Source organism: Symphalangus syndactylus, chromosome 2 (assembly GCF_028878055.3).
Source record: "Symphalangus syndactylus isolate Jambi chromosome 2, NHGRI_mSymSyn1-v2.1_pri, whole genome shotgun sequence".
NCBI classification, from domain to species: domain Eukaryota; kingdom Metazoa; phylum Chordata; class Mammalia; order Primates; family Hylobatidae; genus Symphalangus; species Symphalangus syndactylus.
Window position 1 is genome coordinate 144,596,340 of NC_072424.2, and position 25,942 is coordinate 144,622,281.

The window sequence follows — 25,942 nt, forward strand, 5'->3', positions numbered from 1 at the left end:
CGATTTAAAGCCCAGGACTATGAATTATACATTTTCTATGCACATTCACACTTCTATAGATTTTGTTCAGTAAAATCTTGTTGAATGTTTTTAAATTTTGGGTAAAGATTTTTGTGCAGATCAAAACTTGTGGATTTCTGAGAGCACCTTATTTAAACTATAGATCAAGGGTTGGCAAATTATAGCCTCTAGCCAACCGAGCCGGGCGAAGCCTGTTCAGTTATGTAATTGTAGATGCTTTCAAGCTCCAAAGGCAGATTTGAGGAGCTGTGACAGAGACCATATGGCCTGCAAAGCCTAAAATATTTACTATCTGGCCCTTTACAGAAAGTGGTTGCTGATGTCTATTCTCAATAAATATTTGTATGTAAAGTAGTGTGCTGTGCACTCTGTTCACACGAGATGGAATGCTGGTAACTTAACTGTCTGGCTCTCCAGGAATACCTGTGTTAACTGTAGTGCATTCTGCCTTCTTTCCTTCTTAGAGTCACTTCCACTTTCCTGCTACCGCTGCCTGGGAGCTGAAGGCGCTGAACCATACACTCCTTTTTCTACAACCAGCCTGCATTTTTTCTGCCCACAATGAGCGGGGTAAGATTTTTATTTTTGGCAAGGAGTATAATTTGGGTTCACTGTGGCTACTTGAACATTGTACTGCAGCTAACTCTATCTTTGTTTCCTTTCCAGGAATCAATGAATTTCAGCGATGTTTTCGACTCCAGTGAAGATTATTTTGTGTCAGTCAATACTTCGTATTACTCAGTTGATTCTGAAATGTTAGTGTGCTCTTTGCAGGAGGTCAGGCAGTTCTCCAGGCTATTTGTACCGATTGCCTACTCCTTGATCTGTGTCTTTGGCCTCCTGGGGAATATTCTGGTGGTGATCACCTTTGCTTTTTATAAGAAGGCCAGGTCTATGACAGACGTCTATCTCTTGAACATGGCCATTGCAGACATCCTGTTTGTTCTTACTCTCCCATTCTGGGCAGTGAGTCATGCCACCGGTGCATGGGTTTTCAGCAATGCCACGTGCAAGTTGCTAAAAGGCATCTATGCCATCAACTTTAACTGCGGGATGCTGCTTCTGACTTGCATTAGCATGGACCGGTACATTGCCATCGTACAGGCGACTAAGTCATTCCGGCTCCGATCCAGAACACTACCGCGCAGCAAAATCATCTGCCTTGTTGTGTGGGGGCTGTCAGTCATCATCTCCAGCTCCACTTTTGTCTTCAACCAGAAATACAACATCCAAGGCAGCGACGTCTGTGAACCCAAGTACCAGACTGTCTCCGAGCCCATCAGGTGGAAGCTGCTGATGTTGGGGCTTGAGCTACTCTTTGGTTTCTTTATCCCTTTGCTGTTCATGATATTTTGTTACATGTTCATTGTCAAAACCTTGGTGCAAGCTCAGAATTCTAAAAGGCACAAAGCCATCCGTGTAATCATAGCCGTGGTGCTTGTGTTTCTGGCTTGTCAGATTCCTCATAACATGGTCCTGCTTGTGATGGCTGCAAATTTGGGTAAAATGAACCGATCCTGCCAGAGCGAAAAGCTAATTGGCTATACGAAAACTGTCACAGAAGTCCTGGCTTTCCTGCACTGCTGCCTGAACCCTGTGCTCTATGCTTTTATTGGGCAGAAGTTCAGAAACTACTTTCTGAAGATCTTGAAGGACCTGTGGTGTGTGAGAAGGAAGTACAAGTCCTCGGGCTTCTCCTGTGCCGGGAGGTACTCAGAAAACATTTCTCGGCAGACCAGTGAGACTGCAGATAATGACAATGCGTCGTCCTTCACTATGTGATAGAAAGCTGAGTCTCCCTAAGGCATGTGTGAAACATACTCATGGATGTCATGCAAAAAAAAGTCTATGGCCAAGTATGCATATGCATATGGCAAATGTGGGAATTAAGCAAACTCAAGCAAGCGCCTCTCCTGCGGGACTTAGCGTGCCCATGGGCTGTGCGATCTCTTCAGGGTGGGGTGGTCTCTGATAGGCAGCATTTTCCAGCACACTTGGCAAGGAATGTTTTGTAGCTCTAGGGTATATATCCGCCTGGCGTTTCACAGAACAGCCTTTGGGAAATGCTGAATTAAAGTGAATTGTTGACAAATGTAAACATTTTCAGAAATATTCATGAAGCGGTCACAGATCACAGTGTCTTTTGGTTACAGCACAAAATGATGGCAGTGGTTTGAAAAACTAAAACAGAAAAAAACAAACGGAAGCCCACACATCACTCATTTTAGGCAAATGTTTAAACGTTTTTATCTCTCAGAATGTTTACTGTTGCTGGTTATAAGCAGCAGGATTGGCCGGCTGGTGTTTTCTCTCATTTCCCTTTGATACAGTCAACAAGCCTGACCCTGTAAAAGGGAGGCGGAAAGACAAGCTCAAGTGTTCACAACCTGGAAGTGCTTCGGGAAGAAGGGGACAATGGCAGAACAGGTGTTGGTGACAGTTGTCACCAATTGGATAAAGCAGCTCAGGTTGGGCCGTTAGGAAAGTGTCAGTTTGCTTTGATTTCCCTGGGAGCTGTTCTCTGTCGTGAGTGACTCTTCTCTAAACGTCCATTAGGCTGAGAGTGCTACGAAGACAGCGGCTAGAATGATCTTGCTCCCAGCTGTGCTCTGAGTGCCTAGCGGAGTTCCAGTGAATAAAATGGACCCAAGACAGATTTGATTGGTGAATCGTAATGAAGTTGGGGTTTATTGTACAGTTTAAAATGTTAGATGTTTTTAACTTTTTAAATAAATAGAATACTTTGTTTCTAAAGAAAGCAACTTTACTGAGACAATGTAGAAAGAAATTTTGTTCCATTTCTTTCATGTGGTTGAGGAGCAATGTGTGGCTGAAGACTTTTGTTATGAGGAGCTGCAGATTAGCTAGGGGACAGCTGGAATTATGCTGGCTTCTTATAATGATTTTAAAGGGGTCTGAAATTTGTGATGGAATCAGATTTTAACAACTCTCTTCAATGGCGTAGAAAGTTCATGGAACTCATGTTTTTAAAGGGCTATGTAAATACATGAACATTAGAAAAATATCAACTTGTGTTACAAAAATACAAACACGTGTTAGGAATGTACTGTCATGGGCTAGGCACGGTGGCTCATGCCTGTAATCCCAGCATTTTGGAAAGCTAAGATGGGCAGATCACTTGAGGTCAGGAGTTCAAGACCAGCCTGGCCAACATGGCGAAACCCCTCTCTACTAAAAATACAAAAATTTGCCAGGCCTGGTGGCGGGTGCCTGTAATCCCAGCTGCTTGGGAGGCTGAGGCAGGAGAATCGCTTGAACCCAGGAGGCAGAGGTTGCAGTGAACCAGGATCGTGCAATTGCCCTCCAGCCTGGGTGACAGAGCGAGACTCCGTCTCAAAAAAAAAAAAAGGAAAGAACGGTCATGAATTACAAAAATACCGACATGTTTAAACCTGACAGTGGTGTTATTTGAAACTTGATATTGTTCTTGTAGCTTTAACTATATCTCTCTTTAAAATGCAAAATAATGTCTTAAGATTTAAGGTCTGTATTTTTAAAGCATGGCTTTGGCTTTGCAAAATAAAAAATGTGTTCTGTACATGAAGTAGGAATCGTATTTCAGCTTCAAGGTTCAGATCGAGGGGCCCACTGTTTGGAGAGGGTGGTATTCAGGCTTTCTCATGCCCTTCTAATCTGTTAGCGTTTGACTCTAGAAATCAAAGCAAAGGAGTGATTACCCAGACACTCCTTTCAGTGTGATCAATGCGCTGATGTGATCTATGAAGATGATTCATGCTTGAAAACTGGCACAGAAACATCTTGCTTATCTGCCAAAGCTGGGAGATGAGCTTCTCTGCATAATTTAAATGTTCAGATAAATGAAGCTGACTTATTTCAGCAATAACCTTTTAAACATTTTAGCTAAGATGTATAAAAATGTTTCCAAAATATACCACATACTTTATTTCTTCTTAAATATAGTACATTAGGTTACATCATTTTTCGTGCTGTCTTGGGCATCAGAACAGGTGCCATGGTAACCTGACGCTCTCAGGAGACATTAAGATAGAAGGGGCTGTTCTTCAGTGGTTCCCATTGATTCTCCCCACATCTTTTTGCTCTCAGGCTCTGGCCGTCTCTTCCTGAACCTTAACTGTGTCTGCTCTTAGTCCTTCTCTCCACTCATTGCAAACATTATTCTATATGTTTGGTGGGGAAATCAGCTATCTGCGCTTGTCAGAATTGCCTATTAATAGGGGCAATGTGTTAGAACCTCCAAGTATTCAATTATTTCTGGATACGTGAGATCTTACTGTATGTAAATCTCAACACTTAGGTACTTAAGTATTACCTTGCAAACTGTACATGATTTGCTTCTAAGGACAGACAGACTGGATTTTAAATGAGGCCAGAAAAACACAATATTTTGAAATCCTTTTAAGACTTGTGGTAATGTATGCAAATTACAGGCATTCTGGAGATATGTGTACAGAGAATGTGGTCTCAATGAATGCAGTATACATGCTATAGTATGCTAGAACATTAGTTTGCTGGGGCTGCCCTAACAAAATACCACAGACTGAGTGGCTTAAACAACACATTTATTTCTCACATTTTTAGAGGCTGGTTAAGGTGTTGGCAGGGTTGGTTTCTCCTGAGGCCTCAAATGGCTTTTCCTCTGTGAGCTGAAACTTCTTATAAGGACACTAGTCAGATTGTATTACAGCCCACCGAAAAGGCCCTTTTAACTTAATCACCGGTTTAAAATCCCTGTCTCTAAATATCACCACTTTCTGAGATACTGAGGGTTGGGACTTTGACATATGAATTTAAGGGGACACCATTCAGCCCTTAACATCTATTTCCCTGAAGGTAGCGCGTATTTTCCTATTAAAGTTAACCTGAAACGTGAGAATTTCTTTGCACACAGTTTCCTCCTTTCCAATAAGTTATGTTCCAAACATTCATTCCCATTTCGGCTTTTCAGGTGCAGATCTCACAGAGAGATGACAGAGAAGGCTTGTGGTCCCCGGTGAGACAACGCCTGCCTATCTAACCCACACAGCCTTGAGCTCCAGCACCCACCCGGGCACAGCCTTGAGCTCCAGCACCCACCCATGGTGCAAGTTCCAGTATCTGTTACCAGTGGTTCACCTCCTGCCCTGATCCCTGCCCTGAGGTGTGGCATCTTCTCCCTTCCCAGTTCTCTGACAGGGAAGTGGGGAATTTCCCCAAGTCTGAGCGGCCTCCATATTCAAAGCAGAGACATCCGCCTCTCAGCTGTGGACCTCAGGATGGTGATCTCAGCTGTGGCAGCAGAAAGCAGCTGTGATAGCCCAGGGGCGGCCAGGCCCTATTCTGCCCCCTATTTGTATAAACAGAGCATTCAAGGCTTATGACTTCAGCGGGGCTCTCTGTTGTCTTAATCTCATTCTTGGGCCACATTCTCCTGTAGGACACAGAAGGTGGCATTTTACATTTACCATTAGACGATTTGAGTCATTGCAGCTTCACAGAGCACAGCTGCCCTGACGCCTTCTACATTCTGCTGGCTGCTCTGTGGAGAACCTGACGTGTTCATGGTCTTTGTGCTCAGGGATTTCATGGAATAAAGAGGTTGCAGCATACGGATGAAGGCCACCCTCGCTCTGGCATGTTTGCAGAGAACCTGACACACTCAGTCTTTGTGATCTCACAGAATAAAGAGGCAGCAGCATTCGGACGAAGGCCTCTCGCTCTGGTGTGTTTGCAGAGCTCAGGGTGGTTTGCTGTGACCTGATTTCACACTTATGACTCAGTATGCACAGCTGCAATCTTCTTCCTTGCATTGCATTTGCCAATAGTGTGATATTCCTGATGCCTTATTTAGGTAAATCCATATAAGAGCTAAGGCAGGAACGATTTATTTTCTACTTCTTGGCTGATTCCTCTCTTCATTGAGAGTCCGGGTGGACAGTCGGGGATGATGGGCAGAGTGCTGTTCTCCTCACCTCGAGGCTGTCCTCAGCCCAAGGGAGCTGCTGTACCTCCTTCCAGCCCATTTCCATTCTAGACAACAAGAAGCAGGATGGAGGAAGCAGGTGGCCTTAAAGACACAACTGGAAAGCTGTGGAAATCCTTTCTGCTCCCAAGGTGGGAGCCTTCACTTAGTCACACGGTTACAGCCAGGTGAAAGAAAGCCTGGGACGCTCTTCAGCGGGTGGCCGTGTGTCCATGTGCACGCAGTAATCACAAACACACCAGGTAAGAAGGGGGAGAGACACCGAGAAAACCACTTGCATGGAGGGGAGGCAGCCGGACTCCTCTCTTTAACCAGAGGGCAGGGTCGGCATCTCCCCAGCTGGAGATGAGCGGTAGCCGAGGCAGCCCACTAGGCCAAGGCCACTCAGGAGACACGGCTGGCCCTGTGCAGCAAGGCTGGGGCCACCAGGGATGCGCCCTGTACACAGGGGCCTCTTCTCCTGTAGCCCACTAATAATTACCACAGTGCCCACGGCCGGTCCATCTAAATGTTCAGAATACGGTATTTAGAATTAGTGTTGACATTTGAATAAGGTTTCATTTTTCTGCCTAACATTGAAAGATGAACTGGATTCTTGGATGTCACATAACATTTTGGGGTCCCCTTTCTGAACCTAGGATGTAAACAGATGAGCTAGCATTTCCCTTCACACCAGTGGGGAGCAAATGTGATTCCTAAAGTCCTGGCTTCAGCAGGGGCCGAGCTCCTGAGCCGGCCAGGGGTGCCTCTGCCCTGGACAGGGCACTGCTGCCCTCTGGTGCGTGAGCCGCCTCCTGGCGCCTGCACCTGCTCCTGGAGACGCTCACCTTCCCGGCTGTTGCCCTAATTCTGCAACATTTCAAAGGACAAATGTCACATGTATGTCTTAGTGGGGAAACTCTACAGTTTATTTTGGATAACAAGTATGTGAAATTAATGGAATCTTATACTATCTTTTTGCACCCATGGAGTAAAATCTTCAGAAAAATATCACTGCACTATTGCTGCTGTTCATTTTTTTCCTTGTTGCTTTTAACATTCACAATAGTAGATTGGCGCTTTCCTTTTTATTTTTTTGCTATGTGAATATATACATAGCAGAATAAATGTATGTATAAATCAGGAAATACAGCATCTATATATTTTTATGGCAGATAATGTAGAATGACTTTTAGGATATTAAGTTAATAAAAAGAAGATACGTAAAATGATATAATCTCTACTCACCAAGAATTCATTATACAAGTCCAAAATTAAGGAGAAAGCTAAATAAACATTCCAGGCAACCTCCCTTTTCCAGTTTTGTGAATCCTGGCACATCGGACTCTGTTTTCCTCTGATTGTGCACTAGGATGGCAGAGGAGGGTGTGTGACCCTGGGCGAGCTGGCTTTCACAGTTGTCCTTGCTGCCTTTGGGTCCTCAGGTGTCCAGGTGGGGCAGGAGAGGTGGTTATGCCTGGAGGCAGCCTCGCCTTAGGAAAAGCCTTCTCAGGACCCCTCTCTCTCTAGTCCTCTGTAGATCTGATTTGACACCATCTCACACGGATGCATGAGAGGCCGTGGCCAGGGGTGCCCTCTGAGAACCAGCCCCCTGGCCCTGCCCTTCAGCCTTCTGGGCCTCCTCACTTACTTTTCTCCAGGGAACGTGATAGAGACAACGTGGCTGGCGGCGGGGCTGAGGGTGCAACCAGGGGAGTGCTCATGCCCTGAGATCTCTCCCATCAGCTGTTTGCTCTGCTCGCCGCTCACTCTAACCAGCTACAGAGCATCTATTCTGAGGTGTGGGCAGCTGCCCACCACCCTTGCCTCCTGGGCCAACAGCTGAGCCACCTTGCGCAGCCCCTGGTGACTCTGTGGGGCATGGGACTGAGGTCTGGCTGGAGATGCCTGAACACAGGTGAAACGCATCGTTTCCAGGTCTGGCACACAAAACCACTTGCTTTCTCTTGATGGCCGGAGGGAGCAGGCACAGGAGACCTTGGAAGCAGCTGCTGGAAACAGCAGAACCTGAATACACTGACCCTCCATGTGCCTGGTGCTCCTGTGTGAGCAAGAAATGAACTTCTGTTGGGTTTGATCAACCTACATTGAATGTTGTTCCATGATTTACTCATCCGAAGCATGGGCCGTCGTTCTGAGCTGTCCCCAGGCCTGACTCTCCATGGCTCTGGCTGGGGTCCTTCCACCCACCCTCCTTCCTCCCCACTCATGTGTGCCCATCAGTCTTGGTGGAAGCTTTGCTCAGGAGATGTGGTGTTGCAGGGGCTCTGCCGTCTTTTGTGGCCAGTTCCAGGGCCCAGGGCGTTGGCTCTCCCCTGACCCTTTGTCACCAGTTTCAAAGGTGGAAGCCACCCTCCCCAGCAAAGGTGGACCTGGCCTGGGCTTGGATGCACCTGTGGTGCCTGTTGATTGTCCTAAACTCCACTCCCAGTAGCGGTGCCGCACACCCACTCCCCTGCCCTGGGCCTGCCTTGGGTCAAGTGGAAGATTGTTCGCATCTAATAGTAAAAAGGAAAGTGAGATGGACGCAAACCCCGAACCCCACTTCCATATTCTGCCCTCTCTCCACCTGGTCTTCTGCCTATTTCCAATGCTCCCATTCACTCTGGAGCCCCTGAAGTTTGGCCCCTGCCCCCATCCCACTAAGCTGTCTTCAAGAAGGCTGCCCTGTGCCCTATGCAGCCAATGCAGCAGACGCCTCTCAGCTGCCTCCTGCATGTAGCATGAGCCCCTCTCCAGGGCCTTTGCTCTCCTCCCTCTTAGGTGGGCAGCTCCATCTCTGCCTCACTTTGGCCCCTCCAACCTTATTTGACCCTGACATGCAGTGGTGCTCCTGATGCCAAGCTGGGTTTCTCTTTCTCCTCTCCCTGCATGCTCTCCCCAGGCCACCCTATCACCCCTGGGCTTCAGGATGGCACACAGGCCGATGGCACCAGCATGGGCATTTCAACTCTAGATCTTCCTCAAGGATGCTGCCAGGCCTGACCCCGTGCAGTCCTCATTGCCCCTCTCCTCCATCTCCTTCCCTTCCTGCTGCAAATCTGGCCCCATGGCTGTGCCCCTTCTTCCCTAGGTCATGTCTTCCCTGCCCTGGGACAGCCACCTCTGCCTGGCACTCATCTCTGGCTCCTCGGCATGGATCAGGTGGGTTCACCCTGCAAGGTTGTAAATGTGGACTCTCCTGCCGATACTGCACCCTCTTCTTGGCCTCCTTGCTTCACATACACTTGCCTATCTGCCTGTTCATGGATTTGTCCTGTGCATCTTACCTTCCACAGCCTGTGTCCCCCATGGAGGTGAAGCAGAGTTAGGGATGCATTGTGTCATGCAGAGTCATGCACTCAAGACCTACATCCAGTTATTATGCAGGTAAAGAAAAGGCTCTTAGTACCACTTCAAGGGCCATGTCCATCCAACCATCCTTGACTTCTTGGTTTGGGCTGCACTTCTGATTCTATTGTGCTTTGTAAATAAATACCACCTAGAGCAGTTACAAATGCATCACCTTAATTTTTGATTGCATGATAAGAGGCCCCTAAAGTGAGTTCTTTGGCAGGGAATAGCTTTTCAACTCTGAGTCCCTAGTTCGAGAAACGTCCATCAGGCATATAATTGTCATTCAGATGTTTTCTTCTGCATAAACTCTTCAGTCCAACCTACAGCACCAACATCACTGTTCCAGGCTTGTCTCGGTAAGATGAGCACAGGGGTGGGTGAGATGTCCTGAGGTTGCATTGTGGAATAAATAATAAGCTGAGTGCGAGGTGGGTCAAAGGAACATGTGCTATTATCTGAGTCTGTTTTGATGCCATATTTCTCGGAGAAGCAAATGTGTAACCCTCTTTTTGGGTATTACAGAGATCTTGTCTTTTAAATGGCAGGTTTGGCTTCCTTGACTGTCACCTGGAGATTTTCAGACCATGTCAATATTTTGCAACTAAAGAAGGGATGCTGGGCCAGCCTGCTGCCAATCACGACTACCCCGAGGCTCCTGCTGGCTGTTACAGTTGTCATGGTTCAGAGGGCAGCTGGGGCCCCACAGGGTCTCAGTGAGGGTGGGCCAGGCTGACGGGAGGGCGCCCACCTATCCACCACCAGTGCCCAGTGGGGCCACTCCATCTGCCGTCTGGATATGAATGAATGTTGCGCCTGTGGTGGCTCCAGATCAGTCTGTGTCATCTTCCAGCCCCACCCCTCTGCCACCCATGAAGGGTGGTGGGTGTCCTCTACCCCGTCTGCTAATGAAGCTGTTTTCATCAGTTCCCCCACCCCACTCACTCCTTACGTACCAAGCAATTCGATGATGAAGTCACCGGTTTCCAGTACATTGCCTACATTTTAATTCTTTGTTTCCTTTCTTTCTTTTTTTTTTAAAGCAGGTTTTTATTTGTAATCTTCATATTGGCAAAAGAAACAACTAATGCATTTTTCTAGACAGCAAGCTCTTAAAATTGTAGGATTCTGGTGTTCAAAATGTTTTGAAACACAAAATGTTTTGTAATACAATAAAAGCTCTAGCTGCTTTCAGCCTGTGGTAGGTAAAATAATGCAATCACACGTGTGCCCCAGGCACCGTGGACTCCTTATTATGGGAACTGGATTGGAGCCTTTTGAAAACAGATGTATGAGGGCTTCAGAGTTTTAGTAAATATGAGAAGAAGGAGTCATTAAAGACGAGAGTGTTTCCTTTCCCGGAGGAATTTTCCTAGCCGCTCCTGTGCGCATCAGAAACCAAAACCCTCCGCGCAGCTTCTTCTGCGCACTGCGCTGCCCCCAGCGCAGAGGAGCAGTGTTTCAGGAACACGTTTCCTGCTCTGGAACCTCCAGTGTGTTCCGGCCCAAGTGCCTGCTCAGGTTTAAAGGGGGCTTCTTTTGTCTGTACTTCAAAAAGTTAAAAATAATCACTACTATCAAATAGATCTTTAATGTGTTTTAAATGGCAAAGGCACTTCACTCAGAATTGGTGATTCTGCTTCATGCATGTGTTAAGTGGGGCTAGGTTTGTGGGAAGAGTTGGCTGTTTTTATCTTGCTGAATGGAGAAAGTATCATATAAATATATAGCTAATAGAGCAATTTGAGTTTCTGGGCCCTGTCCAGAGGTCAATAGGAAATCTGGTGAATTTTCATTTTTTAATAGCACTATGCAAATATACGACTGGTGTGGTGTTGCGTGAGAACTGTTTGGTTTGGTGTAGAACGGAGCCCATGCCACAGCTCTGGGGGCCGCGGAGCACAGCAGGATCTAGTAGGGCAGTCTGGGGGTCGCCTTGCTGTGTAATGAGGGGCACTGTGAGGGAGGAGAGGAAGATTGAAAGTAAGTGGCACAAAGCACACGAGGGTGAGAGAAGCTGGAGGTGGTGAAAATGGAAATGAAGGGGTAAAAGGAAAACTTCTGAAAATCTGCACCGCCAGCCATCCCCGAAATCGCTGCCTCTGGGGAACTCGGGAGCACAGCACATTCCTGACTGTCAGCCGCGGCTCTCCAGGAAGGCGGAATCACAAGCGGTGCATGTAGATTAAGGGATTTATTTAAAGGCATTGGTGCCCAAGCTTGAGGCGGGCGAGTCTGAGACCCATAAGGCAGGCTGGCAGGTGGGAAACTCAAGCGCAGTTTGTACATTACAGAACGGAGGCGGGATTCCTTCTCCAGGAACCCGCGGTTTTTGCTCTTAAAGCCAAGGGATTGGATGAGGCCCGCACACATTGTGGAGGGTCACCTGCTCTACTCAGAGTCAGCTGAGAACAGGCGCTCATCACAGCCTCAGCGTACCCCAGCAGCAGCGTCTAGACTTGCGTCTGACCATCAGGCACCATGGCCCAGCCAGGTTCACATATGAGATTAAGCATCACACTTCCCAAGGAAGGGACACAAAATTATGTTTGAAACCCAGTGAGGTGTGGTCCACACACATACATGCCTGCAGGGACCTGAATGGGAGAAGGGTGAGCACACCCCACCTCTGGGCGCCAGCTCCTCGGCCCAGCCAATGCAGAGGGGAGTGAGGGCCCAGGGCTTGCAAATCTTCTGGTGTTCAAGAAAAGCTGAAAATCTAGCCTTTTAAAAATGCAGAGCCTCACTTGAAAGTAGGTGATATAATATAATTTTAATATGTTCACTAAATATAATGTGAACATATTAAAATTATTTGTGAGCCAATCAAAATCTGTCCATCAGCTGAATTTAGGCCTTGGGCAACCAGTTAAAGGGTTGTGAAATGAACAGTATTTGAGTGGTCAATACACAGCCACCAGCTCGGGAGCTTGCTCCCCACCCTAGCTGCTACGTCTGTGACGGCAAAGCAGGTGTTCTTGGTCTAATAGAGAGTGCATGTCTGGGTCTAATGCCTTCTCTCCTTCCCTCTCACCTGCTTCCTCCTCCTCCCTCTTCTCCCTCTGTAGACAGAGATGCCTCTTGCCTGGAAGGGCTGCCTTGGCATCTAAGAGCAAAGGGAAACTCTCTGGGGCTGATTTCCATCCCACCCTTGTCTCCAGAAACTGCCAGAGATGTAAAGTGAAAATGATAGCAAAAATGTCACAGAAGGAAAACTCAATTCCCTTGTTGACTCAAAGTGGCACATTAAGCAAACTGTCCCTTTTGAATGAAGATGTGGGGAGCATTTTGTTCTCCTTTCCATGGGCTGAGCTGGGCTGACAGAGAGGATTCCTTCATGTGCTCCAAGTGGCCACAGCCTGAACTGGCAGCCACATCCCAGGGAGGAGGTTGACACACACAAAGTTGGTGGTTTTGGCCCAACTCAGTTCCTTGGCAAACTCAGTTTTTTTGTCCTTGCATGACTTTTGGAAGCAGGTGGCTGCTGGAAAATGCAGTCTCTAGGTTTCACCAGCAGATAGGAGACACGGCAGAGCCATCCCCTAGAGCCTACATCTGGCATTTGAGTCCTAGTCTTGTCCCTTGATGGTCGTGTGAGTTTGTCTGAGTTATTCCAACCCTCACATTCCCAGTTTTCTTATCTGTAAAATGGGCATTAATGATAGTACTTCTCCCATGTGTGTTTAAGATGAAGATGGGGTATAGGCAAGAAAGCCAGGGTGGGCAGGGTGGAAACTGGTTATCATCTGCCAATGAGCCATGGAGGAGACTCAGCCTCTTCCCCAATTCCTACAGTTCCTACCATGTTGGACTCAGTTGGCTTAACTTAGGAAACAGGAAGTAGTTTGGGTCCAATATTAATGCTGCTATCCTTTATTGGAATGTTAAATACAACAAAACAACTGTTTCATGTTATTGTATACTTTTGGAATAAAATCTATAAAAGAGAAATCCTGTAGCACTTTTTGGTTGCTAACTCTTACATATATAAGTTTTCTTTTCATTTAAAATATTCTCCAAAAATAATCTTAATTTCCCATATCTGTAGATGCATTGCTGTTTTATTCACTCATTACAAAAAGACAGAGTCTGATCGATTGAGGGTACAGAATTCAGTGTTTCCCAAACATACTTCATCATGGAACTTTCCTGTGGGGCATCTCCAAGGACAAGTGTTGGCATGAACTCACATTGAAGGAGGCTGCTTTAGCAATTCAATGTTTCCAAGAACCTTATTGGGTACAGATTAGTATGACCTTCTTTTTATAGACACGGAAACAAGGTGGTTATGTGACTTGCTGGAGGGTGTAAGTTACAAGAGACACATGGAGAACCTGGAATTTTAATTCAAGGATGTCTGGCTTCATGCACCATCTACCTCAGCCTCTTGCCTTGTTTTAGTTCTTTGGAAATCAAAGGCCTTGTCTTTGTCATCCTCCAGTTACTAAATGATCATGCTGTGAAGCATTTCACTGAGTTTCTTCTGGGCGCCTGGATTTGGTGACCGTGTGGTGGCCTTTAAGAAGAGACTTCATGGTAAGATGTTTCTGAAAGTTTCTACCAGGTGCAGGTGATGCATTTGAGTTGACAGCAAGCAAGCGTGCTGCCAGGGTCAAACGCTGGCCAGGACCACAGGCTTCCAGCACCTTCCCAAGCCCAAGCTCAGCATCTGTTCTCCTTGCCAACACTTGTACATGTTTTTCTATTGGGGCATGCAGGAAATTCTTCTTTGGATGGCTTTAATAGATTTCAGTTCTGCCCCAGTCTTCTATTCTGCATGGGTGACAGCAGGTCAAGAGTGGCAGACACACAGTTCTTGGGGACTGATGGCACAGCAGACAAGGGGGCATGGGCAGTGATGTTCTGGAGAGTCAGCTGTGAAATATTCAGGAATTTGGACAGCCAGTTGTTAAAACTGTTGGTAGCTTATTATCAGCCATGCTGGGAGTATATATACACAGGAAATTGGAAAATGCTACAAGTCAAAACTGCTGCTGCTTTTCTTTTTCCACAGAGAGTCAGTTTTGCCAGTACACCTCTGGATATAAAGAAAATCAAAATATAAGTGAGCAAAAATAAGCCCAAAGACAAAAGTGACAAGGAGGAGAAAAATGGGGGCTACAGTCTGAAGGTTAGTGTTCCCCACAAAATTCATGTTTAAACTTGTGGTGGTAGGGTTGGGCATGGTGGCCCATGCCTCTAATCCCAGCACTTCAGGAGGCCAAGGTGGGTGGATCACTTGAGGCCAGGAGTTTGAGACCAATCTGGGCAACATAGTGAAAACTCCATCTCAACTAAAAATACAAAAATTAGCCAGGCATGATGGTACATACCTGTAATCCCAGCTACTTGGGAGGCTGAGGTATGAGAATCCCAGAGATGGAGGTTGCAGTGAGCCGAGATTCCAAGATCACGCCATTGCACTCCAGCCTGGGCAACAGAACAAGACTCTGTCTCAAAAAATAATAATAAAACAACCTGTGGTGGTATTAAGAGGTAGGGCTTTTGGGAGGTGATTAGGTCCTGAGGATGGGGCTCTCATGAATGGGGCTAGTCCTCTTATAGAAAAGGCTCAAGGAAGTTCCCTGGCCTTTTCCACCATGTGAGGGCACAGCAACATGGTGCCATTTTTGAAACTGAGAGCAGCCCTCACCAGACACTGGATCTGCTGGCACCTTATCTTGGACTTCCCAGGCTCCAGAGCTGCAATCAATGCATTTCTGTTATTTATAAATTACTCAGTCTACAGTGTTGTGTTAGAGCAGCCCAAAGGAACTAAGACAAGAGGAGACCAGAATGTAAGAGCACTGGAGCAGTTCCAGGAGATCTAGGACTGCATCTCAGTTTTGTCGTTTAGTGGCCGTGTGGGCTTGGCCAAGCTCCTGAGCTTCTTGGAGTATCAGTTTTCTGATCTATAAATTAGGATATTGATACCTTCCTTGCTTACCTCACAGGTTTTGTCAACAAGAACTACTTATTATACAACTACATTGGGGCTCTTTGCATTTTGGCTGTGCTGGCTTATGGAACCAGGCATACACTGGGTGTGTGAGTGTAGACTGTCTACACTCTCGAACCACGTGTCTGATTTATGGAAAAGTGTGTCAGTGTATAAGTCAGTTATCTCTTGCTGCAACTGAATGCCACAGACAGGGTAATTTATAAAGAATAGAGGTTGATTTAGCTCATGGTTCTGGAGGCTGGGAAGTCCAGGATTGGCAGCTGCATCTTGTGAGGGCCTTCTTACTATGTCATCTCACAATGGAAGAGTAGAAGGGCAAGCAAGTGTTTGTGAAAGAGAAAGCGCAAGGGGCCAGGCTTGGTTTATAACAACCCATTCTTGCTGTAACTAACCCCTTCATTCATGTGGGTGGGGCCCAATGACCTAATCACTTCTTAAAGGCCTCACCTCCTGCACTGTTAGAATGACAATTAAGTTTCACCTTGAGTTTTGGAGGGGACATTCAAATCACAGCAGGCTGATTATGAGGAAGCGAAGATAAAACAGCCAGGGCCATATAGGAGTGCCTGTCACATTCTTGTAAAGGAAGGTCATTAACTGAACTGGGTTTTGAAATGTCAGAGAGTGAAGGAGTAAGGGAGCATTACCTGCAGAGAAAGAAGAAAACAAGAGGGCTGGGCTTTCTGTGTAACAGCAGCATTGCTGCAATGCCGAGAGGAAGGAAGGAGAAAGGGTCCTACTCAAGGAAGACAAAGAGAAGATATTTCGCTCTTCTGTTTTCACTGTACTTTTGACTTCTCACCACAAACCACACAATATTTTTTAAGGGTCCCCCTTTTATTGAAAAATCTTGCACCATTTGTGGAGAGGAGAATGTGGCCTTCTAAGTTACACCGAGGGAAACGTTGATCACTCCTCTGCATGTCAGGCAGGGTCTGGCCTGCAAGCAGCTGAATTCCCCTGGGTGGTTTTGAGTGGTACTTTTGTGTGTTTGTTCAGCCGTCTCCACAGTCCCTTGAAGAAGGTGCAATTATCTTCATTTTTTTCGGACAAAAAAGTAGACATCATGTGGTGATGTGCCCAAGACCACACAGCTAAAGAGCAGCAGAGATAAGACCAAACTAAGGGGCTACAAGCTTCCAGTCCAGTGAACCGTAAACCAAAATGTGGAGTATGAGACGAGCGGAGATGCTGCCATTTCCTGGACTCGAAGACTGTAGGCCTTTAGTTTGAGTCTTATCTCTGCTGCTCTTTAGCTGTGTGATGGAATGGGAGGTTCAGGATCCTGTTCTAATTGCAGAGCTTGGGGGCATGAGAGGAGATGATCCAATGGCATATGGAGCTGTCACGAGGACGCTCTGCCACTGATCACGGTCATGCTGACAGAATTCCTGGATACACTTGTCCTCTAACCTGAGATTTCAGTGACAAAGAAGACTTAAAAATGGAAATGGCCTGTGAGCTCATGGACTAGAGTGTGGTGTGGCCACATCATACACTTATTGTTGGCCTGGTTGTAGTGTCTGGGGTCCAGCTACAGAGATTTCTTCTTAGTTTCTGAAGATACTAAGCATTTCCTGATTTTCAAAGAAGCATTTTTCCACTTCACACCCATTAGGATGGCTACCATAAAAACAAACAAACAAACAAGCTGGAGAAGAACAAGTGTTGGTGAGGATGTGAAGAAACTGGAACCCCTGTGTGCTGTTGGTGGGAATGCAAAAAGTGCAGCTGCTGTGGAAACAATATGGCAGTTCCTCAAAACATCGAACATTGAATTGTCATATGATTCAGAAATTCCACTCCTGGGTATATAAGCAAAAGAACTCAACTAGGTCTCCAAGAGATGTTTGTACACCTGTGTTCACAACAGCACTATTTATAACAATCAAAAGGTGAATGTAACCCATGGATGAGTGGAGAAGCAAAATGTGGTGTATGCAAGCAGTGGAATATTATTCATCCTTCAACAAAAAGGAAATTCTGGCACATGGGTGAGCCTTGAGGATATTATGCTAAGTAGAATAATCTAGCCATAAAAGGAAAATCCTGTAGGTTTCCAGTCATACGAGGAACATAGAGTGGTCAAATCCATAGCGAGAGAAAGTAGAGTGGTTGTTGTCAGGGGCCGGGGAAACAGAAGTGGGGGGTTGCTATATAATGGGGCACAGTTTCAGTTTTACCAGCCAAGGAGAGTTCTGGAGGTCGCTGGTGGTGGTGGTTGCACAGCAGTGTGAATGTACTTAATGCCACTGAATTGCACTTAAAGATGATGAGAATGATACATTTTATGTGTCTTTTACCACACACGCTAAAGAGGCATTATGAAGATGGCTATTACTTGAGGACCCCACAAGCACTTAGTGGAATGTTCTGGAAGCCCCTGAGAGTCACAAAATGCATTTCACAGTCCCCAGCCATGCCCACAGGAAAATGCAGAGTCCTTTTATTGTGCTGACCTTTAAATAAACCGAAAGTGTTGATTTTATTACTGGCAGAAATGATTATGAGAAGACAGAGGACAAGCTTTCTCTAGCTGTCACCCAGTAGATTTTGGAAAGAGAAACAACTAACGGAGTTTCCCAGCTGATAGCATTGCCTCTGCATGGAGAAGAAATTCATCACTCCCGTGGAAACTGAAGCTCCCGGCTGTCCTTCCTGGATCTGCCAGAATTCTGACGGTGCTGATTTGCATGACTCTCAGACATGACGGTGCCCCTTCCTCATCACAACAATTGAGTCACGGGAGAAAAGAAACCGGAACTTGCTACTGGCAGCAAAACAGTCGTGGTCCTGAGACTCGCCATTCACCGTCTGTCCACACTTCCCTTCTGAGTCATTTCCTTATTCAGAGACAATAACCTGGAGAAGAATAAGACCCTTGTTATCTCATCTCCTTGCAGAAGAAACACCATCGATGTGCAGTGCTGTGGATGCTCCTTTGATGAGGTGGGGCTGGACACGTGAGAAACATCCCCGGTGGTGGGCGCCACTCGCGTGATCCTCAGCCTCCCAAGGGACAAGAAAAGTCCCATTTCATAGATGTGAGAAGCGAAATGAGGCACACAGAATGGCCATAGAAGATCCCAAAAGGAGATCTAATTGTTTGAAAGTGTGTAGCCCCTCCCCCTTCTTGTGACAGTGAGTTATCATGAGATCTAATTATTTGAAAGTGTGTGCCAGGCGTGGTGGCTCACGCCTGTAATCCCAGCACTTTGGGAGGCCGAGGCAGGTGGATCACGAGGTCAGGAGATCGAGACCATCCTGGCTAACACGGTGAAACCCAGTCACTCTAAAAATATAAAAAACTAGCCAGGTGCAGTGGCGGGCACCTGTAGTCCCAACTACTCAGGAGGCTGAGGCAGAAGAATGGCGTGAACCCGGGAGGCAGAGCTTGCAGTGAGCCGAGATCGCGCCACTGCACTCCAGCCTGATGACAGAGCGAGACTCCATCTCATAAAAAAAAAAAAGAAAGTGTGTGGCCCCTCCCCCTTCTCATGATAGTGAGTTCTCAGGAGATCTAATTGATTGAAAGTGTGTGGCCCCACCTCCTTCTCTCTCGTCCTTCTGCTCTGGCCATGTAAGATGTGCCTGCTTCCCCTTCACTTTCCACCATAACTGTAAGTTTCCTGAGGCCTTCCCGCCGCCATGCTTCCTGTGCATCCTGTGGAACTGTGAGCCAATTAAGCCTCTTTTCTTTATAAATTACCCAGTTTGAGGTAGTTCTTTACAGAAATGCAAGAATGGACTAACACAGCAATGATGTCTGACATTGCAGATAACTCATAGCTTCCCATTCCCAGAGAGTGTGCTCGCCCAGGAACATAATTCATCACATGGCAAGGCCACACATGAGCTTATGCTCCTGATCTCATGGGCTGGGGATTCCACCACAGCAGTTCTTTCTCATGTTTAAACTCACCATTCTATAACTCAATTTTAAAACTTATAATTATTTTCTTGTTATCAAGGTAATGTATTCTGTTATAGACAATATAGGAAAGTGTAAAGTGACGTAGAAAAAATAATAACCATTTGTAATCCCACTACCTAGAGATAGCTTCTTGCTAAAATTTTAGTAAATTTCCTCCTAGTATTTTATATAAAGAAGCAAATTGGGTGCTACTGCATACGTAATTTGCATTGTGACTTTTTCCCCTCCATTTAATCTGTAATCTTAAATAACTTATTATTGTTATTTGAAATATTTAGAACATTAAAAATTTAGTACCATAAGCACAGTACAATGCATATTCATTCAGCCATGTCTTTGTTCATTTAATTGGCTTTGCTTTAGGAAAGATTTCAGGAACTGGAATTGTGTGAAAGGCTCTAGAAGAATTTTTTGCATGTGTTCGATTTTATTTTTTTCTGTTTGCTTTTAAATAATTAAGAGTAAAGTCAACCAAGAATATTTTACATTCCTTTTGTTTTCTTTCTACACTTGCTAGGCCAGGAATTGAGGAAAGAAAACAGTACTTTGGAAGAATTTGCTGAAGAACAACTTAAAGTAGATTCTCCGACAATAGAAAATTGTATCCAGCTACACAGGGCACAGGTGCAGCTCATTGGTGTAGACGGGCTATGAGGTCACTTTGTCCACCCATGGGGAATATGTTTGTATCCTGTACAAAGTGTGGTCCTGTCACCTTGTCAGTGGCCTGAAGGGTTGTGGCATGAAGAGGGATGTTTTAAATTCTAATTGAGACTGACTTTCTGTGAGCCTGGATTCCATGAGGTGCTGCCTGATTTCCCTCCAGCTTGAGGCCCTTGGATCCTGCATTTTGGGGAGAGGCCCTCATTTTTGTTTCTCTGGCTCGTGGCTGGCGTTTCTTCCCCAAGCTGTGATGCTCGATGAGTCAGGCCCTTGCATGGTTAAGTGGTGGGTTCCCACAGGGGTTAGGAGGAGCCCCAGGGCTTGGAGGTCCGGACAATTTTTAAAGACAATCAGATTTTATCAATCAAATATTCATTTTCACATATCTATAGTCATACAAAAACTGAAATGACACTCACATGTAAGTCCCCACAGTTTGGGAGGCTTAGGGAGAAGGAGACTCTGACTGGATACTCAGATGGCAGAGAGGTGACATCTGGGGGAGCCGGGCCTGCCCCTAATATGCCCAGCTCCCACAATAGAGAGCTTCACCATGACAGAGTGAAGGAGAGGAGAAGAGGAGCTGGTGCTCACAGAGGACCTCATGCGGGGCCAGCGGGGCCCCTCAACCTGAGATCTTCCATGGGGTGGGGGAGTCAAGGGAGCATTTTAAATTATGCCCTAAAATACAACATCTTGGCTACAGTAAACTAGCCATTCTCCAGTACATTTGAAGAATCTTATGATCTGATTTATGAAATTGTTCTTATTGAGGAGATTATATTTTAAGGCACAATGACTAATATTATTTTCAGCGTTTTTTCCTCAGTGGTCATCCTTAACCACAAATGATCTATTAAATCATAGAATCACAGCTTTTTGGAACTAAATGAGGTCTCAGAAATTAACTGAAATCTCTCACTTTATAGATGAAGAAACTAAACCCTGTGGATATTTATTGCTTTGACCAGGTTCCCCTGGTTCATGTCTTTTTTCTCCTTGATTCCTAGAATCCTCAGCTGCATCCAGTGCTATGGACAATACTCTCCTGCAATGCCTGGTGCCCTGGGTGCCTGCATGGCCCCAATTCGAATCTGCTGTTTTGTTGGCCAGCCCTCCTCTCTCCTCCTCCTGATCTATGGTTCCCTGTGGGCAGATCCTTGCCCTGTCCCTCTCTCCTCGTAACTCCAATAACCCGATCTAACCTCTTCCCCTCGACTATCAAACTTGTGCAGCAAACTCTTATTCTATATCTTCAGTACCCCACTCATAGCTTAGCTTCGAACCCACAGTTTCGGATGCTTCCTACATTAGGGCACCTGGTCAGCCATGCCGCAGACCCGGTGCGTCCGAGAGGAGACTCTCCCCTCTGCGGGCCTCTCTTCTGTGCAGCCACTCAGCCTCCTCCTTCCTCTCTGGCTGGAAACGTGAGACCCATCCTGACCCAGGTGCCCCTTCGTCATCAGAGCCTCATCGATCTCCAGAACCATTTCTGTCCGTGTAGAGTTAGTAGTGGTGGCTCTTTCTTCATATTTCTGTTGCTCACCGGCAGCCATGTTTTCCTAAAGTGTCATTCTTGGCACCTGGTCAGAGTAACTTGGGGCACTTGTTACAAATTCACATTCTCAGCCCAAAACTATTGAATCAGAATTTATGTGGGTAAGGCCTAGAAATGTACATTTGAAAAGACTTTCTGCTGTCACAAATTACCGAAACTTAGCGGTTTAAAACAACAATCACGTGTTCTCGTAGTTCTGTGTGTCAGAATCCTGGCTGAGTCTCATGGAGCTACAGCCCAGACCTTGGCAGGCTCGTTCATTCCAGAGGCTGGAAGTGGGCTCTGCTTTCTTGCCGTTTCTGGGGCTGACAGCTCTTCGGCTCCTGGTCCCTTCCTCTCTTCAGGCAGGAGTGGAGCCTCTTCAAACCTCTCTGCACCCGTCTTCCTTTCCTTCCTCTTTCTCTTCCTTCCTTCATTTCTTTTCTTTTCTTTTCTTTTCTTTCTTTTCTTTTCTTTCTTTTCTTTTTCTTTCTTTCTTTCTTTCTTTCTTTCTTTCTTTCTTTCTTTCTTTCTTTCTTTCTTCTTTCTTTCTTTCTTTCTTTCTTTCTTTCTTTTCTTTCTTTCTTCTCTTTTCTGTCTTTCTCTCTCTTTCTTTCTTTCTTTCTCTTTCTTTCTTTCTTTCTTTCTTTCTTTCTTTCTTTCTTTCTTTCTTTCTTTCTTTCTTCTTTCTTTCTTTCTTTCTTTCTTTTCTTTCTTGAGACAAAGTCTCACTCATCTGCCCAGGCTGGAATGCAGTGGCACTATCTCAGCTCACAGTAGCCTCTGCCTCCCAGTCTCAAGTGATCCCCCCCACTCCAGCCTCCCAAGTAGCTGGGACTACAGGTGTGCATCGCCACACCTGGCTAATTTTTGTATTTTTAATAGAGATGCAGTTTCACCATGTTGGCCAGACTGGTCTTGAACTCCTGGCCTCAAGTGATCTACCCACCTCAGCCTGCCAAACTATTGGGATTACAGGTGTGAGCCACTGCACCCGACTGCCCTCCTTTCATTGTCACATCATCTCTCTGACTCTGAGCCTCTGGCCTCCTTCATGTAAAGACCATAGTGATGATATTGAGCCTGCCCAGATCATCCAGGATAACTTCTCCATCTCGAGATCCTTGACTTCATCACCCCACAGTCCTTTTTGTACATGACGTATTTCCAAGTTCCAGGGATTAGGATGTGGACATCCCTGGGGGCCATTATCCTGCCTATCACACATTTTATGCACTAAATATGTAAACTTGGTAGCTTAGACCTTTTTCCCTCATGACTGGGTTACTAAATGGTTTCCTAACTGGGCTTGACTTCTTTCTCTTCCTCTTCCAATTTATGTATATGCTTCTGCCAGAATCATCTTTTATAATCTACAGATTTCATCATGGTAAACTTAAAACCATTCTGTTGATGACTATGTTAAGTCCAGGTTGAGTGTGTGAATTTTGAAAGGATCATCATCTGAGCCATACTATACCTCCAGGTTTATGTCCTGAAGAACAGCTCCTCTCCCATTGGGCCAGTGTTTGCACAGCTCCCCACAGGTGAGGAAGCACAGGTGAGGGGGCGCAGGTGAGGAGGCGCAGGGGAGGAGGCGCAGGTGAGGAGGCGCAGGTGAGGGGGCACAGGTGAGGGGGCACAGGTGAGGAGGTGCAGGGGAGGAAGCACAGGTGCAGAAACACAGGTGAGGAGGCACCACTGCTTCCTCCTGGGCTTTGGTTGACCACCTTCCTTTGGAAATATCCCTTCTCTGTCTCTGATCCTACAGAAAGCTGCCTCAGCTCAAGACCTGGAAAGGTGTCCCCTCTTGTGTGAAATACTCTGCTCAGCACCATGCTATTAATATCTAGGGGCTAATTGTGTTAGTACAGTCTCTTCCTCTCTCTCACTATGCCCCGACTTCTCAGGCACCCGGGACCACGTCTCATACTCATCTTTAAGCCTTGCAATGGGCTGCACAGTGCTAGGCACTGGAGGTTGTTGATTAGTTTACAGTTAATGAATTGGAAAATAACAAGTAACAGAATAGAAACATGTTGCATTGAGCTTTCACCTTCACTGATGACTCAAAAGTCTCATGATTTTGTAGTATTTCAAGGCTAATATTATGAGTATTAGTTTTCATTTTTCTGGCAACTATTTAGTTCTGTCTAACAGAGCTCTGACTGGATAAGTATCAGGTCACAGAATATTTACCACAGGTTCATATGACGCAGTAAACCTGTGTCTTTCATGAGGGCTTTTAGCTAAAGCAGTAATTAGAGGTATCTGTAAGATGAACCCCTTAGCTAATTGTTAAGCTGTACCTGAAGTCTCCCATGAAGAAAAGCAGTCAGATCCTGACGTCTCCCGTGTTGACGAGCAGTCGGATCCTGATGTCTCCCGTGACGACAAGCAGTCAGATCCTGACGTCTCCCCATGAAGACAAGCAGATCCTGACGTCTCCCAAGATGACAAGCAGTCAGATCCCGAAATCCGTGACTGGTGACTTGTGAAAGTCTAGTGGATATTCTGCAATGACATGCCATGAGCCTCTGTCATTTCACCTCACCATCACGCCGCAAATTAGTACTCACAGCTGAGAGTTTAGACCTAGAAGGGGCAATAAAATTAAGTTCAAATACTGTATTAAGGGACTTGCCCAAAATTACATAATTCTTTTGTGTAAAGGCCAAATTATACAAATCCTCAGATTCTGAGGTCAGAGTTTCTTTTCCTATAACATGTTTCTTCAAACATAGCTGTATCCACATTTCATATCAAGCATATCCAGGAAAAATGATGAATAATCAGATAGCATGATATGGACACAAGGTCATGAGCAATAAAAGGTTCCGATAGAGCTATTAGGAAGAGCATGGTGCCCACGAGCGGTAGGAACGTTGTTCTATGTATTTATTGGCCTTGTAACTATGGTTTAGAAGTGGCAGGAATCCACAGAGGTATACCTACAGAAAGATTTACAAGAAATAAAGCTCCCAGCCTCAGTGTGGTATCATCCTAAGCTCAGTATCACTATCTCAATCTTGGCCTTCATACACATATCAAGAAACTTTCCACTTCTTGAAATACAGTAACTTTCAGATATTAAAAACCTTCTCAGGATTCTCTCTCCTCTGTGGCCTCTTCAGCATTGGTATTGGAAGTCATGGGTTGATGTTATCCGGCGGAGGGGCTCATCTAGAAATGTCTCCTGACCCCAGGTCCCTTTAGGTCTAAGTTAGCTTCTTTCCCTGTCCGTACTCAGTCAGCTGATCACTGACTATGTGATATCCTTTCTAATCACTTGGGTCCTACTGCAAAAACAAAATAACACAACATAGAGTAAATGCATTATCGGGATGGCTGGCAATCATTGGACATTTTTCTCTGCTCGTTATCTTGAAGAGCATAATGTACTCCCCCACTTCATTCTAAACAAAAAAACTTTAGAATGTAATTAATGGAAGCACTCACTAACGTGGATTGAGTAGTTTTTACATGTTGCCTTACCACCTTGTTTAAAGGGACAATGTCTTTTCTTATTCTCAATTTTTACAAAATATTGTACAGAGAACATGCTTAAAGAGTGTGTAATCCCAGCACTTTAAGAGGCTGAGGCAGGTGGATCGCTTGAGTCCAGAAGTTTGAGACCAGCCAGTGCTGCACCTGAGAGGAGCACAGAAACTAACACAACCCTCACACACCTCAGGACATGCACACAACACCTCACACACCACAGGACACACACACAACACCTCACACACCTCCTCAGGACACACACAACACCTCACACACCTCAGGACACACACACACCTCACATACCTCAGGACACACACACAACCCTCACACACCTCAGGACACACACAAAACCCTCACACACCTCAGGACACACACACACAACCCTCACACACCTCAGGACACACACACAACCCTCACACACCTCAGGACACACACACAACCCCTCACACACCTCAGAACCCACAGTCCCACAGTTAGAATGACACGCAGGGACAAAAGTGCCTCGTTTCCTCTTTGTGGTAGTTTCTTCATTCATTCACAACGTCGGTGTTTACTGCCTATTGCATGCGAGTCGCTTGCGGAACTATCCGAGTGACACACAGCACAAGCAGGCTCAGGGGAGCCCCGGATGAGAAGGACGGCCAGGGCTTAACAGGAACATGGACTCTCGCTTTCTCCTCATTCTTTTCTCTGTCACAAAAATCACACGACAATTCAGATGGAGACGCATTTTGTGAAATGATGAAAATTTGAATCCTGTCTCCTCTTTAAACTCACATACAATATTTTCCCTTCGTAAAAATGTTTTTTCTAGTAAATAATTTGACATCCAAAGACAGTTTATATTTCGTCAAGAATGTATGCTCAGAGAAACGAGCTCTTACTACACGCTGGATATTGAAGTCTTGATATTAAACACATAGTTTTTGTCAATGGGGAGGAGCAGTCTGACTCTCTCCAGTGTCCTTTGTGGATGGATGGATTCCAGTGACAGTGAGCTCCTGTGTTAGAATCGCAGGTTTGGGA

The 25,942-nt window shown here is 45.8% G+C and overlaps 1 protein-coding gene and 2 long non-coding RNA genes across 5 annotated transcripts in view; 1 reads left to right on the forward strand and 2 right to left on the reverse strand.

Annotated features, from left to right (window-relative positions):
* CCR6 (C-C motif chemokine receptor 6) overlaps positions 1-3,586 on the forward strand; it is a 28,269-nt gene extending 24,683 nt beyond the window's left edge. For 2 of the 3 annotated variants that reach the window (XM_055269582.2, XM_055269587.2), the window contains exons 2-3: positions 486-591; positions 688-3,586. In XM_055269582.2, the coding sequence (XP_055125557.2) occupies positions 583-591; positions 688-1,803 (1,125 nt within the window). In that variant the 5' untranslated portion in view covers positions 486-582 and the 3' untranslated portion in view covers positions 1,804-3,586. Of the gene's footprint in view, positions 1-485 lie in introns of all 3 variants that reach the window. The other variant, XM_063623758.1, reaches the window with a different exon arrangement.
* On the reverse strand, positions 2,257-5,641 carry LOC129476711 (uncharacterized). Its single transcript, XR_008655065.2, has 3 exons — positions 5,466-5,641; positions 3,582-3,691; positions 2,257-2,366 (listed from the first exon to the last, which is right to left on the reverse strand). It is a non-coding gene; the product is annotated as an uncharacterized lncRNA (long non-coding RNA).
* A 12,103-nt stretch (positions 5,642-17,744) lies between these two features.
* Positions 17,745-25,496, reverse strand: LOC129463568 (uncharacterized). The gene is made up of 2 exons (XR_008651230.2): positions 25,368-25,496; positions 17,745-18,140 (listed from the first exon to the last, which is right to left on the reverse strand). It is a non-coding gene; the product is annotated as an uncharacterized lncRNA (long non-coding RNA).
* Positions 25,497-25,942: the final 446 nt, after the last annotated feature.